Genomic DNA, 23,461 nt, shown 5'->3' on the forward strand with positions numbered 1-23,461 from the left:
TGTAAAGCTGTTAATTGCCAATTGATAGTTTTCATTTCACAATCTCAAGCGGACCGTCTGCGTACCATTCAAATTGTCAGTACCTGTTTTTTAGATCGATGTTCACCTATCGTTCGTCGTTGAAAATAAGAGAATTAATAATATTTGTGTATACACATCATATATGAAATTATACGTCTAAACCTATATAGCAGTTTCAATTCATAGAAGGTAAACGGCACTAGGACGGATAGATATAGTTGCTAAGCGACCGACCGTACAACACACCGAAAATATCTGAAACAAAAGGATACCTACTAACTGTATACAACACAATATCGTCACAAATACGAGTGTATAAAAACACTGCAGTATAATAAGTGCACAAATTAATACATGTTCGAGCGTCGTTTATAATAACGTTAACGATTGTTATGACTGTTATTTTCGTGTGAAAAATAATTTAAAATGTAAACGAGTCGACTATTCTTCACAATATAATATTAATTATTAATCACTATTCTATCGCAATTAGTATTGACATTAAATGTACGATCGTTTTACAGGAACTCTACGTGGATAGACGTGGACATCAACCCACCGATCAATCTGCAAACGTACAACTGTTGTATGATGCTGTCCGATGTCCACGGCGACAACGATAATAAATTCGTGGTCGTAGATTTCGGTTCGGGAACGTCTAGCCCGCAGTTAAAAGTATTATACATTTCACAATATCATATAATATGTACAGCAAATAAAATAATTACTATAAATACCTATGATTTGTGTTCCTATATACATTTGGGTTCTAAATTTTTTGTTTTGAATTTTTTTTAGATATTCAAAGGGTTGAAACAAACGCACGTGATATATTTGAACGAAAAACCGTCAGCTATTACAACCGTATACACGGATAACAGTGAACAACACATACCATGTAAGTCAATAAATATTTAAGAATTAGAGGCATTTGCCTATATAGTATTCAATAAACTAAAGATTTTTCATAAGATATAAGTACCTACCTAATAGAGAATAGTATTTGAGATTTGAGAATTTGTAATATAAAATATAATAATAAATCAAGTACATGTTAATATAATATTATAATATACTTTTACTTACATGTTGTACCTACATGGACTATAATTATATTTATACGCATATATATATTTTAAACATAAAATACTTTAATTCGACATATTGTACAAACATTATTCGGCTGCTATGAATTTATATTTTGAAAATTAAATGTATAGATTCCTATTAAGTTATAGATAAATGAATTATATACTTAGGTGGCTAGGTAAGTAGGTACCTATTACGTAGTTTGTTGGTAAGATTATTAATTTACTATTTAGTAAATTTTAAGTTAACTTACCTAGTTTATTTACAAATAAATGTTAAACATCCATTAAATGCTGATTCATTATTATTTACTATCATATATAGTGGCATTAACGAATATTTATGTGCATCAACTTGTATTGGTTTTGTGCAATTTTGAGGCAAGACTCGTCCAGCAATGTTTTTAATTTAAATGTTTTTTTTCCTTTATTAATAATATACAAAATCTGTACAAAGTCGTTATTTAATTTAAATTAAAAGTGATAATCTATACATATTACATACATTACTAATATTATATCCTATTCAGTAAATATACAATTTAATCTAAAGAATATTTAATATATTAACATTGTGTTTTGTGGTAAATTGCTCAATTTATTGGTAGTTATATAATATTTATGTTACGAATTGTTTGAGTCAGTTGAGTCAAAAAAAAACACTAATTTCTCTTATGCAGTATGTCCCAAAAGTCACACTTAGTATCTCCGTGGTTTTCTTCAAAACGGGTATAGGTATGAAGTAGATTGTCATAAATAAAATTCGAGAGATAGATTAAGTTATGCGATTCGTGTCTTGATAACATAACTATTATTCTTAGAAATGCAAAAACTTAATATTCTTTAACTTGGTAAATTTTCAGTAAATAAAATTGTAATATTATTGTTTTAACTGCTTTCAAAAATATGATAAAAAAAGGTCGGAAAGTGGTAGTCGTTCTGCTGTACAGTAGGTTATAAGTGGGTCACTGTAATGGATGGTGTTAAATTTGAATTCAATCATATTATAAAATCATTGTATAAGAAAAACGATTCTGAGCGAAGACGGTCAGTCAGCCTATGATATTACTAAGTATATTTGATGATATTATTGTGAATTAAGTAATTTATATATAATCTATTTACGCGGAACCTCGTTTTAAATTTTCAATCCTTAGATATTAAAGTTGTATAAATTTTTAACTACAAAATAATTATTAAATATTAAAATTGATAAATTTTGTCAAAATTCAAACTTTAAATGTTTATAAAATAAAATTGTACCTATGTATTTTTAATATTTTTCAACTGCTATTGTAACAATTTATCAGGAGCCTTGTATTAAATTTTCACGCATTTTTTACCCAACAAATAAAATGTTATTGACAATTATAGAAATAAAACTACAAAAATTGAAAACTGACAAAGTCCGTAAACAGCTCAAAAAGATTCAAAATATTTTGAAAATGTTATGGTGCATAGAAAATGAAAATGTAAACATTCAGTCAATTTTCATGTATTTACAGTTATTTGTTTTTGAATTACAACAAAATAACAAAATCGACACATGAGAAATCGAGTGAATATCCAATCTTGTAAAGATATGAATTTCAAACGCTCTTAAAAATTTAATTTGATTTGCTTGTAGACATTTTTCGTTTGATAAAGGTAGACAAACTCATGAGGAATCTTGTATTACATTTTCAAATATTAGATTTAAATAGAAAAATATACTATGATAATAAATTTGGCGGGAATTTAAAATCGAGAGAGCGTGGAATATAGCAGGTTGATGTCGAGAATATTAGTATGAACCGGTATGAACCGGGTCGTGGCATTCGTGGATTCCAATGAAATTCAATGTGCTATGGACTATACTTCAATATTCGATATCAATATTGACCGTGTATAAGTTATATTGAAAATATCAAAACCGTTTTGATATTTATTGACGGGTTTTTATTGATATCAATAATATTATTGTTCGTGTGCCGCTTTTGGTTACGTCACGAAGTATGTACTGCTCGGGTACATTTCGATAATGGCGCTCACAATTGACGTAATGGGAGTCGGCGGTACCAGGGTCGCATGCGGTAGTCGTTACTCGTTCATCAGTTTTGACATTGTCGACACGCGGCGTGCATCGGCGGCGGCGGCGGCGGCAGTAGCCACTCGTTCAACAACCATCACGATCACAGCATACGTTCCTGTTACATAGGTACTATTCTTACGAGTTAAAAAATTAAATATATAATATTTTTGTATATTTAATGCGTACCCATCTCTTTTTCTCATAATCGTCTCACACTCGTTTCTACAAAGTCAAACTGAGCCAAACCGTGACTGACTTTTATTATTAAAATTACGCTTATTATCTGTATTATAAACATAAAAATGAATACCTAACTATACTACTAGTTGGACTTCCTACTTTGAAGTACATAACTATTATTAACGCGTCATATTAAATATAATTGTTTGTATAATATTATTGTATCTACCTACGCTCGTCGTTCCTGTTGTAGCATAATATAATATTATTAATATTAGGATGATTTCATAAGAATATTATTGAGCAGGCTGTCCCGGGATTTTGCGAGGCCCAGTGTATAAGATTTGGATTATTGAATAAAAAATAAATAATAGTATCCATATTAGGTACTCGAAACCTACAAACTGTCTGTACAGGAGAGCGACTTCCCGGTATTGACTTCCCGTACCTTCATTGAGTAAGTCACTGTAATATATGTGTTAAATTTGAATATTCAATGATGATCCATAGCATACGAAAAACGATTCCGAGCGAACACAGCTGTCATGCCTGTCAATCTGTCAGCCCAGCAGGCTATATAATATATTATAATATAGCCAAGAATATTTTTGATATTTGTATTTGTGATATATTTAAATTGCTACTGTAGTAATTTATTTTACTATTAGCAATAGGGTAGGTTGAATTATTATTTTTCGATAACATTGCATTTACTTTATTATTATAATAGTATATTACTATATTAGTATACATTTATGATTTATATCATATATTTATTATATAATATTGTTATTAACATTTTTAAATCAATACCGGTTTACCATGGAAAGGTGTGAATACGTTCATGATATAAAGCATAGGCAATAGCAAAAAATTAATCTAAATGTTTTGAAAATGTCATTGTATATATAAAGTTTTTATAATATCCGATAAAGTTTCAAATCCCCACAAACAATAATTTTTAAATTACAACAAAATACCTGAAATCGTTATTCTGTGTTTACCTATGAATATTTAATTTCAAGTCTTAGGTATGAAAATTTAAAATTTTTCATATATTTATCTGCATAATTATTTTACTTCAATTGCATGTAAAATATATCGTGCCTCGCCTATGTATCTTAAATATTTTTAATTGCTATAAAAAAAAATCTTATGAGGAACCTACCTTACTGCATTTTTAATCATACCAGTAGAATTTACGGATAGTTCTAACCCATAGGCATGCGCACGAGTAGGGCTGATTGGGCTTTAGCCCCACCTGAGATTTTTTTTATACGTGGGTGTGGTACCTTATGAAGATATAACTAAAAGTAGGTATAGCCCTTTTAGTTTTTAAACGTTTGTGTTTACCTGAGAAACTCATACAGGGCGATTCATTTAAAATTGATCTCTCACTATTTTAAAAAGTGTAATTGTTTTTGAAAATATTTTTTTATAAAGTTTCAAGTCGTTTACAAAGCAACTTTGTTATTAAAATATTGTATTTTTAAATAGTTTCAAGTCGTTAACAAAACAACTTTGTTATTAAAAAATTATATTTTTAAATATTTTTTATACTTCTAATTTTTTAATTTTTTTATGACAAAGTTTTAATTTTCTATTCCAAAACAGAATATTTTTTTCTAAGTATTTCGATACATAAAAATCGAATTTAATGCGAGTAGTTTATATATAATAGTTATTTTCTCAGACGCACTGCAATTTTTATATAAACTCGCCCAAACCTCTCAAAATAGTATCAAAAAAAATTACTTCTGTACTTCAATATTATGGGTACGTATTGTGATGTTTTCTAATGCAGATTAAAGACCCTATTATCATGAAAATTAATTATAGTTTTACAGCCAGCTCTTGCCTCTTGTAATAGGTTATTCCACTTATTCAGTATTATGATTTTAGTACCATTTTAGAATAATATAAATATAATGTAATTCAACTACATTTTGACGTGAAAATCACAAAGTAGAGTTAACTATTGGAAAGTAAATCTAAAAAACTAAGTTTATTTATGATAAAATAACTAGGAAAGTTATTGTATACTTACCTAGTTACCTACCTACTTAGTGAACCGTGACTCGTGAAATTATAATAATATAATGTTATTTACATATTATATTTTATATATTATACGAATGAAATATTTACTGCTGCAGGTGTAGCTGTAGTGATAAAAAACGAGATATACTTTTACCGAAATTGTAAGCCCTATCATAAATATTCAATTCAGTCGACGATAATAAGAGATACCGAAGAATGTAAATTATGGCAAGAGAGTGAAGATGCGTTCGATCTGCTAAAACGTTTGCAAGTGTTGTCATCGACCATAGGATTCGTGAGTCTATCGACAACGTCACAGCAAATGTTATGCTTAAACGAGTGTCATCTAAACGAATATTTTGAGAAGTGCAGAAAAATTAATCTAGTCAAACAAGCAAGTATCTATTATATTATTGATTTATGATTAGCTAAAATAACTTCTTCCCCGACGCTCGTTGTTGAATGTTGATAAATAATCAGTGTTGTGCAAAGATAACTAAAAAATTATCTAGATAAGATAACAGATAATTCATTGAATATTTATCTAGATAAGATAATAGATAATACTTAAAATATTTATCTAGATAATAGATAAAAGATAACCACATTTATCTAGATAAAAAACAGATAATTGAAAAAAACTTACATAATTTAAAGCTTGCATTTGTAAAATGGCAATTTCGTTATAAATGAAATAATATAAAGTTTGTTCTCTTTTTTCTATTATTTGCACTTTTCTCTAATATTTTCTAAGTACATTTAGGATGCAAACTTAGGCTAATAATCACTGTAATCAAAGCCTTTGAATTAAAAAAATAATAATAATAAAGTATAAGATTATGATTTATTTTACTATTGGAGACACAAAATAAGTAAAATCTGCTTTTTTTTGTTTATTACTTAATACCTAACTATAATTTATAAAAACAAAACATAATCACTATATAGTAAAACTTTTTCTTTTTAAAAGTATTTTATTTATAATCATTAATCAGTTAATAATACCTTATATTAAAATTCAAAATGATAACTAAACAATAACTGAATAAAAATTATCATGTTAATAATTAACAAAATAGTTAAATTTTTCAAAATAGTCGACGTGTAAATATTTACAATTATTATAACTAGAAAATAAAATCGAATAAAAATAGCAAAACAAACTTAGAAAATTTATTTCTCACAAAAAAAAAATTATCTAGATAATTTTTCTCAGATAACTATTTTATTTATCTAGATAAGATAAAAAGATAGTGTATATTTATTTTATCTAGATAAGATAAAAAGATAAATATTTTTATCTAGATAACTTATCTAGATAAAATTATCTAGATAATGCACAACACTGTAAATAATACTCTGAATGTATACCTAATGTTTAGCACAACATAACTTGTGTTACGGAGTTGAAAAGGAATACGAGCGATGTACACGGCGTCAGTTGTCTGGTAATAGCAACCACCGACATGATCAGCATACTCGATACTGAATCGTTTAAAATTTTACCCGATAAATATGAGGTAATATTATTTGAAAAATATATTATCATAATATATTTTAGAACTGTGTTATATAATACCATTTTTTCCCTTGCAGTTTCCCTGGGTTAGTATTTAGTTAGGTATAGGCAATAGCATAGATTTTCTTAGTTTGACGAAAACTTAATTGTATAATAAAATTATAACTACCTACCTAGCTGTACTTCGTCCGTGAAAAAAATAAACAAATATAAAATATAGCACTATATAGCCATGTATAGATATATCTTGGCTTTAGTGTACCTCAGCTCACTGGCAAATCGTTGACGGTGTACTACGCTTTGTGAACTAATTTTACCGAGATAGATAATTCGCCTGTGGTGGATCGGACAATATAGCACTTGGTATATTTTCGAACGTGGATACTACACTCTAAACTTGCCTGTAATCTCCAAGGGCAATATATAATTTGCAATTTTCTTCAAAATCGGTCAAGTCATTTTTTAGTACCTACCTAGGTATATAAGCTTTTTTTTTATTAAAGAAATGAAAAATATATTTACAATCTGTACAGTAGGTATGACGCGATAAGTACCTAAGTTTGATAGCTAATAAAATTCATAATATTAACGGTAGAAATAGAAAGGCTCTTGAGCAGTGCCACCTGACAATACAATATACCTATAGTATATAATATGTTGCATATTTTAAAATTTCGTATAAAAAAGATAATGCACGCGTCTTGTATCCTAGTAAGTACATATATCTAACCGTCGTCTGTCAGTATTTTATGCTACCAGAAATGTATTATCTACAGTAAATTATTATTCTAACGAGTTAAAGACCTGTATTTATTTTACTATGTAATATTATCAGCAATTAATATATAATAATTATATGTAAATAACTATAAAAAAATACGACAATTGCTTGTCGTATTATCTAAAAAAAAAAACGGATTCACCTCACAATCAGTTACAAAATATTTTTTCGTAAAATTTTGAATTTAAATAATATAGTAATAATACAAAATATATATTATGGTCAGTAAACTGATATTTATTTATATTATTTATTATATTTCCATGCACCTATATATACAGTTGCAGGGCGAAACAGCATACATGTCTGCTACTGGGCTGTACGACGTCGACTATAAGATCCTCGTAGCCACAAGAACGGGTCGGCTTTACATTTTTTCTAAATCGTCGACGAGCGGCTTTAAAGTCGAAACGACACATGCGATCGTGGCCGTAATACTCCGTATCGACAAGTTCATCTGTTGCACTATAGACGGACTTTTACAGTGTTATACTCTGAAGGTGAGATTATATTTGGTACAAGTCATCGTTGTTGTTATCTTATACAGTTGTCACTTTGTCAGTTAATAGTAATTATACTTTTATATATATTCATGAATGGGCCCCTGTAAAGACTAAAATTTTGTGTACACAGGCACAAATCAAAAACATGTATTAGAGGAAATTAATAATAAAATATTAACATGCATAATTACATTTATTATATTTATTATTAATTAATTAATTATTATTTTAAATAGATTTTACAATAATGTGAGTGTGTGTGTTTTTTTTAGTAGATAGCCGTGGTCTGTAAAAACGAAATTTAGTCGAAAAAATGCTTAGATTTTCAAATTTGGGGGTTTTTTATAGATGAAAATTGGATCTAGTAGCATTGGCGCAACTAGACATTTGAACTAGGGGGTGCTTAAGCTTCAAGATTTTTTGTGACTTACTGGGACCTAACACCTCACGATTTTTTAGGACTTTAGGAATTTTAACTAACGGGGTGCTAAGGACCCAAAACACCCCCCACCTAGTTGCGCCAATGTCTAGTAGGTACTTTTAAGTTCAAAATGGAAAATTCTCAGTAGTTTTCATAATGTCGGGAAAAACAAAAAAAATTTTTAATATAATTTTAATTTTTAATTTAAAATCACTTTTTGATAATAGTCCCTAATTCAAAAACAAATACCCGTTGATATTTTAAATTTTCACTAAACGTTTTAAAAATGTTGACTCATTTTGAGCAATTTTTTTGTTGTTTTGTTCTATAAATATCAATAAATATTTTTTTGCTCGATCAAAAACTTTGAAAATGTAATATAAGATTCATCTAAACTTGTTTATATACTAATTAAAAAATATCAAAAATATAAACTCACAATAATTTTTTATAAGCCTTTAAAGTTAAAAAAATTATATAAATTCTTCAACCAATAACAATTTTTGTTATTTTGTATAGTAAATTATTCAAAAATATTTGTTGAGTACTTTGAGAAACTTTTAAAGTATATTTTTATATTTTATATACACAATGCCATTTTCAAAAACAATGTTTTCAGCAAAAATTAATTCAATCTACTGTATAGTGAAATAAATTACTTTAATATCAATAATTTCATCAAAAAATATACTTAGTAATATAGGCTGGCTGACAAACCGTCTTCCAGACACGTTGAGCTCATTCAGCACTTTCAGTCCCTGCACCTACATGACGAATTTTTTTCATTCACAACTCCGTTTACCTATTACAGTGTGTATCTTTGTGGAACGTTAAATTACCTGGAGATCCTACGTCCATGGTGAACATGTACGTGCAAAGTATGTCACTCGAGATGACAGTCGTGTCGTGCAACGTGATCAACGCTGATAGACACACCAGGGGGTTAGTTCTAATGTATTGTGGTTCAACGATGATCCACAAGATTTCTATGCCAGATCCAGTGACTTGCATCACATTTGGGAGATTTGGACAAGAGGAAAACGCTCTGATCATGATTACTACCAGTGAGTAGATACCTACTAATGATAAATAGGACTGTGGATTTAATAACTTGCACAATTGTGAACAATATATCAAAATAAGTGTGAACACAAATCATAATATATAGGTACATACATTATTTTATTCTAGACATAACCATTTTAGTTTGCATTTTTTAAATGTATTTATGTCTTAATGTTTTTGTATTAAAATATTTTTGTTTATAAATCTATGGATTTGGTGCTTATAGATTATACCAACGTGTAAAATATTTGAAAATCAAATTTTTAAACATTCATTTTTTAAGTTTATCTATTTATTTATTTTTCATGATAGATTAGACTTGTTTAAATGCGTTTTTAATATTTCACGTATATTGTTTATTGGTAAGAGATAATATCTTTAATATCATAAATATAATTTTGAATTTATTTTGCATAACATTTCTGGAATTTTCTGTGCACATTTTTCTTTTTTTGAGTGAATAATATTGCGCTAGCATATTTATGGTTTTATTGCATTAACTCGCAGTGTTGACTATAAATTATATAATTAATAATTATACCTTTATGATATGGAGTATACCCGCACACCACAGCTAATCAATAGATATACGTATTATAACTAGGAATAATATAATGGTGACTGACTTAAATGATTACAAAAACATTATTAGACGGAAAAGTAGACATAAAACTCTTGAAACGAACAGCGACGTTCGACTTGTGTGTTCGGCCGACGTTGGCAGCGCACGTCCAAGGTAACTTGAGCATACCCAAGAGAAGTAATGTGTTCATAGAACAGACTTTACGAGAGAGAGAACACTGTAAGGGTAAATAATAAACAAAATATCTATTCGAAATTCGAATGAATCTCTTAGCGTTTTTGTTTTTGTTTTTATAGAAATGCACGTACGAACTCAGCAAACATGGCAACTGCTGCAAATAGTAGTGTCAAACGAACGGTTGAATTCTATCAAACAAAAAGTTACAAGCCAATTTTTACACACTTCTGCTCAAGTATAAAATGTTACAAAACAGTACCTAGCGATCAGTGGTGTTAGCCGGAGGGAGTCTTAAGTGGCTACATTTTTATAGTATATTGTGAAGATAAAATTCTCAAAAAAATATTTCCCAAATAATTAAAATTAAAAAGGTGAGGGGTTCTTGTTTGAAATTTACAGTGATACAAAAAATCTCAGGTATTCGAAAATACAAGTGATATACATAATTTAAGCATAATACAGTAGGCAAGAATGCTGAAAGAGTCACCTTGTATATCAAATATATTTTGAAAAAATTTTGATTACCTACATTTTGTGGATGTGACAATGAGACATATAATATATAACAGGGTTTTTATAGAACATAGAGATAAATTTATTAGTTCAGTCGTTTTTATCAAATCCTGCGGATACGCCACTGATAGCAATTTAATATAATGTAGTATATATACCTATTATATATATTATAATAGGTAGGTATAGTCATATTTCGGCATAAATACGTCATGTCACATGAATTGTATATTTTAGCTTTTAGGTCTGGGTCCGCGTTTCAAAATCCGTTTCTTTTTGAAAAATTTGGGTAAAGAACCTTTGATGGGCATCAACGTTGCGTTTTTATACAACGCTCAGTATCATAGTATAGAATCACCACGTTGCAGGGTAAGTTTAAATTTAAGAAGACTATAGCATCGTACCAGCATTTGTTGACTTGTTTCCGTATTGCTCACGCATAACATATCAACATTTACATTCCACAGCATTTTCAATTGTATGTTAAATATAACAGTGAATTAATCTATGATCAAACTTAAAGTTAAGAACATTATCTGTTTATTCTCTCGATCGATTTTTCCGATATTTTAATTTTTAAGCGAGTTATGAGTACAAAGGTACTTATGTAGAGTAAAAAACCAATGGAAGAATACAGATTATGTTCTTACCTCAAACGCTGTTAGTAGATTAATTCCTTATAATTACTTAATTCCTTAATGACGAATTATAAGTTTATAGATCTATGATTAATTTATTTTAATATTAAAGCTAACTACACAAAATTAGGACAGCTCGACTTATACATTTGTATACGTATTAAGACAGAAACAACACATGCGAATAAGACGTATTTTAACAAAAGTAAAATATTATAGTTCCTTGTGTCACACAAGTCCGGGTTAAGGGGATGCAATCAGAATGTTCAGTCATCAGTCTAAAAACATATCAATATTATATCGTTCATTTTTATTTTTATATTGTTTATTAAGTATTGCCTAACGTTAAGTCATTATAAAGTTATGTGTAGGTATAGACACTTCAATGGCATACTATACAATGTTAAATTTTTCATTAAAATCGGACAGATGTTTTTTGTTAATTGGTTGGGGGGCACCTATGTAAGTTTTAGTCTTTGGAGTTTGGACCCTTAAAGGACTTAATCCGGGCTTGGTGTAATTATACATTATTGACATCCGTGAAGTTAGCCATGCGATTTTATTCGACTTCATTGCAAATAAGAGTTACCTTTCAATTAGATGAACGACGTTAACAATGTTTGCAGAATTTAGCTAACTCTACTGGTACACGAATATTTTTATAAATTATCTGTTAATTATTCACAATAGGTGCCGGTTATTGTTCCGGGGACGGAAATCTATTGCGAGACGTTCGTTACTTGTTGCACGTACGGTAGTTCCGACGACCGAGCAATAGACATCATAGTCAGCCGAGGAACTAACGTGATGTATAGAGCAAAAGTCAATATGCCAGTCTGTGAGTTGAAAAAACTTTTGATTACAAAACATTATTATTTATTATGATCAAAACGTTTCCAATTTATAAAACTTTTACAATATCATTTATTATTACACTTAATACATTCTCATGGTGGGTCATTCTCTTAGGTACAAATATCCTATTTTATTCGTTCACAATATTATTATAATATACGTGTTTGCTTACAGATAATATTCAAACCAGTAATCTTAGTGAGGAGTTAAACGACATTATGTCATAGTGAGTAACATTAACATAATTTTTGTTTAAAATTAACATAAGTACTTAACATTCTAAAATTAATAATTCTTCTAGTACGAAAAACACTTTTTTTTATATAGATCAGTGTCAATTTAAGAGTCTCATTTCGGTATTTTACAAATTTGATTGTGCAATGGAATGGCCAACAGTCCGGATAGTGAAATACCGATCGCATCAGCAAGTGACGTCATGGCCATTGCATATTCCTGGCGCTCCTTCGGAACCTGCAAACAATAATAAGACGGAGTTTGTTTTCGTAGGTATATTTTATGTATACAGGATAATGATTGTTCAAGCATGCTCACCCATTTTACCTTTTAATAATGCATTTATTTAAATTCTGGTATTTTGAATTTTGAAGTAAGTAAGTAGTAAGTTGGTACACCCAAATATAAAATTATTTATAACATTTAAAATCTTATCTGGTGATACAAACTTTATTCCAAATGAGAACCACCCTTTTATACTGTAAATTATTATTCAAATAATTCTTTTGAATATTTTGATTCATTTAACAAGTAGTTTCTAACTTATTATACTTTATGTACCAAAGTAATAGGTTTAAATTATATTTACATTTTTTGGTTATAGTATGAAATACTTATGAGAAAATTTGTTTTACATTTTCAATCTTAGCTATACAAATCAGGGAGTGGAACCTTTTGAATTTATCGGTATCAGTTCCAGTACTGGTTCCGGTATTGGTTCTCCAAAAATAAAACAACTGTTCCGGTTCAGTTCTGATTTTTGATCATAAAAAATAAAGGTATCGGTTCAAAATAATTAAGTTACCGGTTCCAGATAATTTATGTACCGAAAAATATAATAATTTGAAATACTTATTCAGAATGCTGATTTAATTAATAGTATGAGAATTATTATAAAACTCATATTATGTTCATACATACTTTATACACAAAACGGTGATACCTACTATTAAATTATGATAAATACAATTAGTCTATTTTTGAACCTAAAAGAACCAATTTAATTTAAAAATTTCAGTTCGGTTCTGGTATATTATTTATTAAAATAAAGGGTTCGGTTCCAGTTCTTAATATTTCAAAGGTTCCGGTACCAGAACCAGTTCTTTAAGGTACGGTACCAGTCCTTGATACAAATTGAACATATCAATAATATTTAACAACAAAATAATTTGCATTTTTGATGAATGTCTTTATGTATCTTTAATATGTTTGAATTGCTATCATAAAATATTATGAGGAACCTTACATTCATTTTTGAACTAGCAAAAAAAATGTACTATCGACTAAAAACTTTCTTATGCATTTATTAAGTACTTTAGTGTCAAAATATTTTTTAAATTTTAACATAATATATATGTATATATATGTATTTTTTGGTAAAAATTTAGTATCCACGATTATTTCGTTTGGAGTTCCGCCGAACAAACAAAATTGATTTTGTAAAAAACTGATTTCTTTTAAAAATCACGTTTTTCCTTAATTTTTTTTTGTTTATCTTATTTTTATCTATCAAAGTCTCAAATGCAAAAAACCATACTCATCATTGTAAAATCAATATATAAAGGGTGTGAGCATGTTTCAATTATCCTATATAATATAATAATTATATATTATATTTTATGTGTTAGATATAAATTATAATATAAATAAAGTGGTTTCATACTTTTTGCATGATGTTATGATACGTATTAGCATATGATCCTCCACCTAATAAACCTTCGTATCCTATTAACGCGAATATAATGTATATATTTGGAGTGAAAGAATACAGCGTTTCGATTAAAAAGTATACGACGTTGAGACCCTGAAAATGAAAAATTAATTACAATCACACATTTGTAGAAATTACTTTAAAGTTTCAAATGACATTAAACAATAATCAATAAGAAATATTAAAATGTGCACGGATTAAATTTTAAATAGGTAGGTAATGCCCGTTTATATTAATGACTAATGAGTAATAAATAATCACGGTAGGTATAGGACTTGAACTTCAAAGTTTAATACTCATAAAAATGTATTAAATATGCATATATAGTTATAAAACTACTGTATGTTAAAAGCAAAAAAAAGAAATGCGTTGAAAAACAAAACATTTTTTTTTTCGTTATTGCTGAATTTATAGCCTACTTAAGTTATTTTATCGACCATAATGTGTACGAAACAATGATACCTGTAATATTGTCAAGATCCAAATTTTTTCGATCGGAAACAGGCTTACTGAAGTCCTAGAAACGAAAACGCCCAACTGATATATGACTTGGTACCATCTGTATTGCTCTGAATGTGTGAGCCATATTTTTTCAAAATAAACCAACTCGAACTGAAAACAATCAAATCTGTTAATATGTATAACATGAATCTTAAACCGAAAGTAACTTTAATTATGTGGAAAACTTACTAATCCCTGATTGATTAAATACTCGAAGAAGTACACTAACCCTAAAGGAATCATAAATTTCAACAATTTGGGTATGTACGACAACTTATTCGAGAAACTCTGATTGTTGGTACTTGGATCTGGAGAAATGCTAGACATCGTTGGAATATCATCTTTTTTCGGGTGTTCTAATAATACCCAAAATCTTAAAAAAAATAAATTATTTTTAAATTTTCCAATTTATAAGATCAAATAGTAAATAATTATTATGTTTAATTTCGATTTTTTTTTTATCGTTGTCGAAACAAACAAAAACACCATCATGATTTCATGCATTTATTATTTAAACTAAACTCATCCATTATTGTTGATGTGTATTTTTGAAATCAAATGGACCAAAACTAAACAAATAGGTACTTACGATACGCCCATTAAAAATGGTACCGAAAGCATTAAGTACATCGTCGTGGATGGAGATAAATGGAAAACGCCAGTCAATCCTGCATAAGTCAACGCTCCTAATATACCAGCAGCACCCGTTCCAGAAGCCCAAAATGTAATTACAGTTCTGCAAAATAAATGATTAAATCAAAAAATTGCAACGATCGTCTTAAAAATGTCTTTATAAAAATGACATAGTTTCTGTCCTTCCGTCGAAATTGTCTTGCACTGCAAAACACGTTATATCTATACTTAGGAATAATGATCGTCATGTGTTCTCGTGGTATTATAACAATATTAAGCGGTAAAATCTCTATAGTTAGATACATTTCAAAGGCAAGATCGACTAACAAATGTCAGTTAATCTAAACATGATTTTTGAGATCAGGAATATTATATTAGAATAAAATATGTATTTATGAATTAACCATAAATGTATTATGCATTTATGCATGTTAGGTGTCTGGTGTATAAACATCAGTGTAAAAAGGTGGATAAGCGGATGTCGCTCTGCTGTACAGTAGGTTACAAGTGGGTCACTGTAATGGATGGTGTTAAATCTGAATTTAATGATATAATATCATTGTATAAGAAAAACGATTCTGAGCGAAAACGGTCAGTCAGCCTATGATATTACCAAGTATATTTGTTGATATTATTGTAAATAAAGTAATTTATATATAACTTATTTACGTGGAGCCTTGTTGTAAATTTTCAATCCTTAGCCATAAAAGTTAAACATTTTATACATTTTTACTACAAAATAATAAATAAATTATAAATTTGATAAATGTTGTCAACATTTAAACTTTAAATGCTTATAAAAAAAAATTGTGCCTATGTATTTTTAATATTTTTCAACTGATATTGTATTAATATATCAGGAGCCTTGTATTAAATTTTTACACTTTTTGGCCCAACAAATAAAATTTTATTGATATTTATAGAAAAAAAAACTAAAAAAATTTAAAACTGACAATGTTCGTAAACCGCTCAAAAAGAGTCAAAATATTTTCAAAATTTTATGGTGTATAGAAAATGCTAATATAAACATTCAGTGAAATTTTTAAGTATCAACAGTCATTCGTTTTTCAATTACAATAAAATAAGAAAATTGTTACATGAGAAATCAAGTGAATATCAAATGTTGTAAAAATATAAATTTCAGACGCTCATAAAAATTTAATTTAAGTTTCTTGTAGACATTTTTTTTTTGATAAAGGTAGACAAACTTATGAGTAATCTTATTATACATTTTCAAATCTTAGATTTAAAAAGAAAAACTTTTACGAATTCTCAACTCAAAATAATTTGCTAATTTTCGTGATTTTCCCGTATTTTGTCAACATTTGAACTTTAAATGCTTATAAATAAAAACTGTGAGTAAGGATTTTTAATTTTTTTCATCTGCCTTTGAAACAATAACCTAGGAGCCTTCTATTAAATGTTCAAGCTTTTTTATTCAACAGATAAAATGTTATTGATATTTATAGAAAAAAAAACTAAAAAAATTGAAAACTGACAATGTGCGTAAACAGCTCAAAAAGAGTCAAAATATTTTCAAAATTTAATAGTGTATAGAAAATGCTAATATAAACATTCAGTCAAAATTTCATGTCCCTACGGTCATTTGTTTTAGAAATACACCAAAAACCAAAATCGATTTTCTCGAAAACAGATTTTGCGTAAAAATTCCCGTTTATCCTTAATTTTTCTTTTGTTTTTCACGTCGCTTTTGAAAACTACTGGGAAATTTTTACTTTTGACTCCCCAAAGTACCAACTAGATTCACTTTCCTATCAGAAAAGTTACTGTTGAAGAAATTCCAAGCACTTTTACTGTCCTAAAAGGTAATGACAGACACAAAAATAAAAAATAAAAAAAAATAAAAAAAAAAAACACACATCATTGTAAAATTAATACATTCATCGCTTCGCTCAGAATCTAAAATCCAAAGTCTAGATTCTTAGTTTTCTTATATCAGTTTGACAGTAGCAGAAAATTAAGACCATTCATTTAAATACATAGTTTATAGATGAATGTTTTTCTTGCATACTCACAAGAATTTCAGGGGTTAGCGAGTATTAAGTTTTTTTAGCATAAGAGATTCGGACTTAAGGAGTTAGGCATAGGCAATTTATTTCGTAAGTAGTGTTTACAAAATATCATGTTGTAGATGACATGTTGATAGTAAGTGATTATTAGAGTATAATATTATTATTATTTTATTATTATGGTTTTTTTAGACCATATTCGAATCATAATGCTCCAGTTTTGTTTGACCTACAAATCCGGACCTAGTATGACTAGTAAAGTTATCGATAAAATTCTGTCAAAAAAAAAAAATTGTCAAGAATAAATAAATAATAATCAGCTATTCTTCGTGAATGATTGAGCATTCATATCACAATCGAACACCATGGATAATGGAGCCATGGTGGTTATCGATAAGTTTACTCTACGCTGTACCTACTTATAATATATTATAGGTACCTAGAACAATTTTTTACTCTTTATTATGTTCATACCGTTCATAGTTGACCATGTAAGACAAAAGTGTTGTTTCTCCTAGACCTGAAGCCATGGATGTCAGTGCTACACCGAAAGCGGCAACTAGTTCAGTATTCGCTTTTGCCACAGTTATAAAACTAGCAGTTGTCAGTGCGATACACAACGATAGTCTTCGGCTGTAAAAATAATTGTTTTTATTACATAAAATAAGTTGATAAAAAAAATTAAAAAAAAAAAAACCTTATGGTCCAAATAGATAATACTCACTTGATATATAACCCGAAAAATGGTGAGAAAATCTTGATTATCAGTCCAGGCATAATATCGGCCAAAAGTATAACGCCGGTTGACAAATAATTACACTCTCTTTTGAATACATCTTGAGTGGAGTTAATGCTGACTGTCTTTAAAATCAAATTTAATGATGTTACATATTATTATATATTTCATGTCATTTTATCCAGAAAAATCGAAATATTACTTCAAAAAGTATAACAATTTCTATAATTATATTTTTAACCACATACAAAAAGATAATATTATAAAAATTTAAATTTAAAAAAATGAATGAGTTATTTTTTTACTTCATAACTAAATATTTATAAAATAAATCAACATGATAAAATATAAATACATATCGTTTTGAAATTATCAATCATTAAAAAGCAGTGATCATTTAATGTGGACACCGATCAATTTTTACGGACTTTCCGTCCAATGAACTTTTAAATATAGATGCACTTTTGAAATGTTGGTCTTAAAGTTTTTTTATATAGGTATTTTATTAAATCGATAGGCAAAAACAAATCAGAAAAAATCATTCGTTAAAAGTACATTGGACGCACTAACATGATGAACAAGTCATGTGCACCGAAACGTAGATATCCTATTAAATAAATTATATTAAGGTCATATTACATTTACTCAGCTTATTAATATAAAAAAAACCATACAATTTTACATATAAGTACATGGATTGAAATATTTAAAAAGTTAAATATTATGTTGGACTTTTGTTTTGTTAATTTACCTTTGCAGTTTAATAGAATATTACAATTAATAATTATTAGCTTCCTTTAATATTTAGCCAATCTAGTTATAATACTGGATTAATGTTGGATTAATGTTTTACACCATCAAGCTACACATTGATTTGTCAACTGCAAACTTTGAATTCAATATTATTAAATAATGTTTAATCTATATAGGTATCATACTACGAGTGGATAAGGATATAAGTATAACCATGTATCCTACCACGTATTTTAAATTTTTTATAATTATATCTAATTATGAAATCAACCGTTTAACTTATTACATTTTACAGCTTTAAAGGTCTTAAAACTTGTTGAAATCGATGATGAAATGAGAGTTACTATTATAGTAGGTAACCTACCTACTATAACTATCACTGGGCACACCATATGTAATTCAATAATGTATACTTAAAGGTAATTAAAACTTGTGATAGGTGTATGTATAGACTTAGGTATAGCAATGTAGCTTAGTATTTAATAATACCTAACTATAAAATTATAAAATAAGATAATACGTTAATACCCACATTATACCTACTATATTGTAGTCAGTGTGTAACCTATGAAGTCATAAAAATCATATTGTAAGCTATAGGTAATTTACTTTTATTGAATGAAATACCAACATATGTTCAAGAAGTTTTTGTATATTTTTAGAACAACTCAGCTTCCAATATCAGCTAGATATAGCTTTATATTATTGATATTAATATTTTATTTAAATTTGTTTGCCTTTTGTGTTAGTAATATTCCTAATTTATTTAGATATTATAGAAATTTCTTTAGGAAGAAAAAACATTTAATCATGATGAACATTCGAGTTCAATACTAGATTTAATGTATTAATGTATATTTTTAAACTATTTTTATATTTCTACGAATATCATACGTAATAAATTTACCTACGTAGAAATCGGTAGGGACTTACTTAAGTTTAAAGTTTATTCGTGTTTACATCTTTAAAGTTTTTCAATTGGGTAGCAATATTATATAATAATACAATGACTCTAAGTCTATAGCTATATATTATTATACATTTAGAATTATAATTTAATTTAATCAATTTATGTATTGTTAATTTATATTATTCCTCCGAACAAAAGGTGTGGTAATTACTAATTACTATGTTCAAATAATATTTTTATTACACTTTCGAAGTAATAATATTATACTTTATGTATTTATACTTACTTCGTTGCCTCCCGGCGCACCGGAATTGGATTTTAAAATGTCATGAGCGCTACTCAACATCACAACGTACCCAAAGTTATTGCAAAGGCCCAAAATCCAGAACGACGCCAAAGTCAAAATGTTTGACTTCACCTCAGCGTCTGCCATCCTGCGTTGTATATTTTATTGTGTTCCGACGGATATTAAATCTATTTATCAGCCAGCGTGGAAGTCAATTCGCGTTCGTCTAAAACTGATGTAAACGGATAAACTTTTAATTGTCCAATAATCGAACTGGTGTAGTAGGTAATTGTTGCTGCGCTTCCAACACAATGCCACCGTACGCCCGTACAATATAATATTATTATTATGATATGTAAATGTCGTACGAAATATCCTAAACGAAGATGGTCATGGACGATGTTTGGTAAGTTATATGGACCAAGGACAAGGTGAACCAGCCGATTGAAAAGCGTCAAACTAAATTTAAATGTCCAGAATACATAATGGGTATACGTGTAGTGTGTTCAAAATTATAACCACTTATATGTACCGGACTTATCAAATTAATTAGCAAAGCATATAGAGGTTAAAGTATTTAAGTATCTTATGAGATACCAATTCATTTTAATATAGAACATAAATCAATATATAGCTATGACATTTAGGACCGCGGCCAAATATAATTAATATTTAATGATAAAACAATTTATAAACTGTGTAGTTTATATGGAAATTAAATTAATGATTATTTTAATATGCAACCATAATTGTCAACTTGTTACGTAGATAAACCTAACCAACATTAATTTTAATCACAATGGGCGTTCTATAAGTTCTACAAGCATTTTATTTCAATTTTCTGAAAAACGATTGATGATAAAATACGCGCAGCTTGTAAAAACTCTGATTCTAAAATTAACTTAAGAATTTAAAACCATCACGAAGATAATTCGATTGATTCGTAATTTTAACCACGGATATTTAAGTACGAAAACGAAAACTATGTTTTTTCGAATAATATTATTATGATGGCTCGTAACATTTTTGAAACTTCCTAATTTAAAACAGTAACACAATGTGCTAGGTAGGTACCTATATTACCGAATACGTGATGGAAGTAAGACGAGCAATAGTCGGGTATAATATTTTAAAAATTAAATTTGGTCAGTCATTTATTTTTCGTATAAAAATAATAAATAGTACCTGTACGTTTTGTATAGGTTCCACAACACTACATTCCAGTATCCACTTGATGTCATCAAATTTACGACGAGATGTGTATTAAATTTTACTACGTTGTAAAAATTACATAATTATTGTCTTTTAAGGACACACATTTATTTGTAGCTATTACGATTAGTGGTTAAATATTAAACACGTTTAAATAATATAATGGTTGTGTTTATCCGACTACAAACGATCGATTTAGGAACCTATCGTCATAGTAAGAATGTCATATCTGAAAGAAAAAACATACTGAATTGTACTTTCAAATATACCTAAAAATCAATTGTGCTCACATTTTATTCGAATATCATTCAATGTTTTACTAGAAGATAGTTGGTGAATAGTAAGACAGTTAATTTACTTACGTCGAATGACAGTACTAGAGTAGGTAGGTGGTATTCAGTGCAGTAGGTAGTTATCAAATTAACAGCGAATTATAAGTAGGTACTTGAATTGAAACGTGGCGCGATGACTGATGAGGACAAAAAAAAAAATTTTTATCCAACTGGGATAAATTATTTAAGCTCGAAATCAATAACTATATGCATAGGTTACAATGTTACATATGCGTACCAATAATATCTATACGTTTACGCCACATCATGAAATGTTAATTTATACACTGGTTACTGCCTACTGGTATACTAATACTATATTAAACATTTAATAAACAAAAATATAATGATCTTAATATAGTAATAATATATTATGGAGGACTTAAGTATATTATATTTTATCTGGGTGACTGCGTGGTAGCTATATTACAATCTACATATAATAATAATAATAATAATAATAATGTATAATTTGTAAATTGTTGTGTTAATATTTGATATTATTAAAAAAAAATGAGATGAAAATTATTTATCGCTTCGTAAAGGTCGAGTTATTAATATTAAGACGAAACTTATAGATATCTAATATGTTTGTACATTTAATCGATGCACTAATATCTGTGTTCATTATAATAAACAGTATGTATTTAAATAATTATGACTTTAATAGTAATATCAGAGTGGTAAAAATGTATACGTCCCTATCTAATATTATAAAAGTGTCTAAGAATCAGTATACCTATATATTTATATAGATACCTAATTAGTAAATTTAATTGTTAGTGTAGGTTGTAGGTAACTAAAAATAAATTAATAATATAAAATAATATAATATAATATAGTCTATAATCTGAATATATAGAATATACAATCGGACCTAACGACTATTAAACTTATAAAAAACTTTATCCATTTACATTATTTAATTATTAAATATTTTGATTTTATATATTTTTAATATCTACTTATTGAAGATAAATAGTTTTTATATTAGGTAGGTATGTAGAGCTAAAAAGCTAAAAAATCAATTATTTTCAATGATAAATTTCTATCGTGCTCAAAACGTTATTTAGAAATGTTAGAATGTTCTCATAATTTCAAAAAGAATCTGCACCAACACCTGTTTAAAGAAACACAATAAGAACATTAAGAACCTATATTTAAATTTAAGACCACACATTTTTTACCAATTGATAGATCAGGCGATGAGTGATAACGAATAAACTTTTTAAATAATTATAGGTAAACACGGTAATGTATTGATTTATTAAGCATTATTATTTATATTATAAATCTCAATTTATATTATACATACTCAACAAAATATATGGAATATTTTTGAGCTGTTTATATAGCCATGAGAAATATTTAATTTTTTAGTTTTTTGAGTTGAAACTTTTTTACAGAGAGTACGAAAAAAATATTATCGACCGGTCACGGTAGACATCATGGTCAAAAATTAGGTCTGTATTGGAATAAAAATAAAAGTGGATATCCTTGGCCCGGGCGCTGTTGGCATAAGAGCGCTTAGGCGCTCGTAAGTTTAAGAAAAATAAAGTCATACGAGCATAAAATATGTAAAATTATAACTTGTTTTCAAAAAATAATAATAGGTATTACACAGTCATTCGTTATTTAATACGTTGACCACTGATATCAACTACACGC

General features: G+C 28.0%; 2 protein-coding genes across 6 annotated transcripts; one reads left to right on the forward strand and one right to left on the reverse strand.

Moving 5' to 3' along the window:
* The first annotated feature begins 313 nt into the window (after positions 1–313).
* LOC132942073 (Bardet-Biedl syndrome 1 protein homolog) lies at positions 314–12,682 on the forward strand. Its single transcript, XM_061010377.1, has 12 exons — positions 314–449; positions 546–696; positions 820–919; positions 5,517–5,794; positions 6,783–6,920; positions 7,982–8,200; positions 9,436–9,688; positions 10,342–10,497; positions 10,569–10,684; positions 11,200–11,331; positions 12,291–12,438; positions 12,630–12,682. Coding segments are annotated over exons 1-12 (1,746 nt in total). The 5' UTR covers positions 314–447.
* On the reverse strand, positions 12,454–22,096 carry LOC132934821 (battenin). 5 transcript variants are annotated; one of them, XM_061001197.1, is made up of 10 exons: positions 21,824–22,095; positions 21,435–21,690; positions 20,250–20,481; positions 18,289–18,425; positions 18,039–18,197; positions 15,491–15,637; positions 15,091–15,274; positions 14,863–15,012; positions 14,353–14,493; positions 12,454–12,926 (listed from the first exon to the last, which is right to left on the reverse strand). In XM_061001197.1, exons 3-10 carry the CDS (start codon positions 20,394–20,396, stop codon positions 12,804–12,806), a joined length of 1,188 nt encoding a protein of 395 aa, XP_060857180.1. In that variant the 5' UTR covers positions 20,397–20,481; positions 21,435–21,690; positions 21,824–22,095; the 3' UTR covers positions 12,454–12,803. The 5 variants fall into 5 exon arrangements, with proteins under 5 accessions (XP_060857180.1, XP_060857179.1, XP_060857182.1 ...); XM_061001196.1 differs by having other exon boundaries at positions 21,752–22,095; XM_061001199.1 differs by lacking the exon at positions 21,435–21,690 and having other exon boundaries at positions 21,824–22,096.
* Between the last annotated feature and the right edge of the window lie 1,365 nt (positions 22,097–23,461).

Source organism: Metopolophium dirhodum, chromosome 1, assembly GCF_019925205.1.
Source record: "Metopolophium dirhodum isolate CAU chromosome 1, ASM1992520v1, whole genome shotgun sequence".
Taxonomy (NCBI): domain Eukaryota; kingdom Metazoa; phylum Arthropoda; class Insecta; order Hemiptera; family Aphididae; genus Metopolophium; species Metopolophium dirhodum.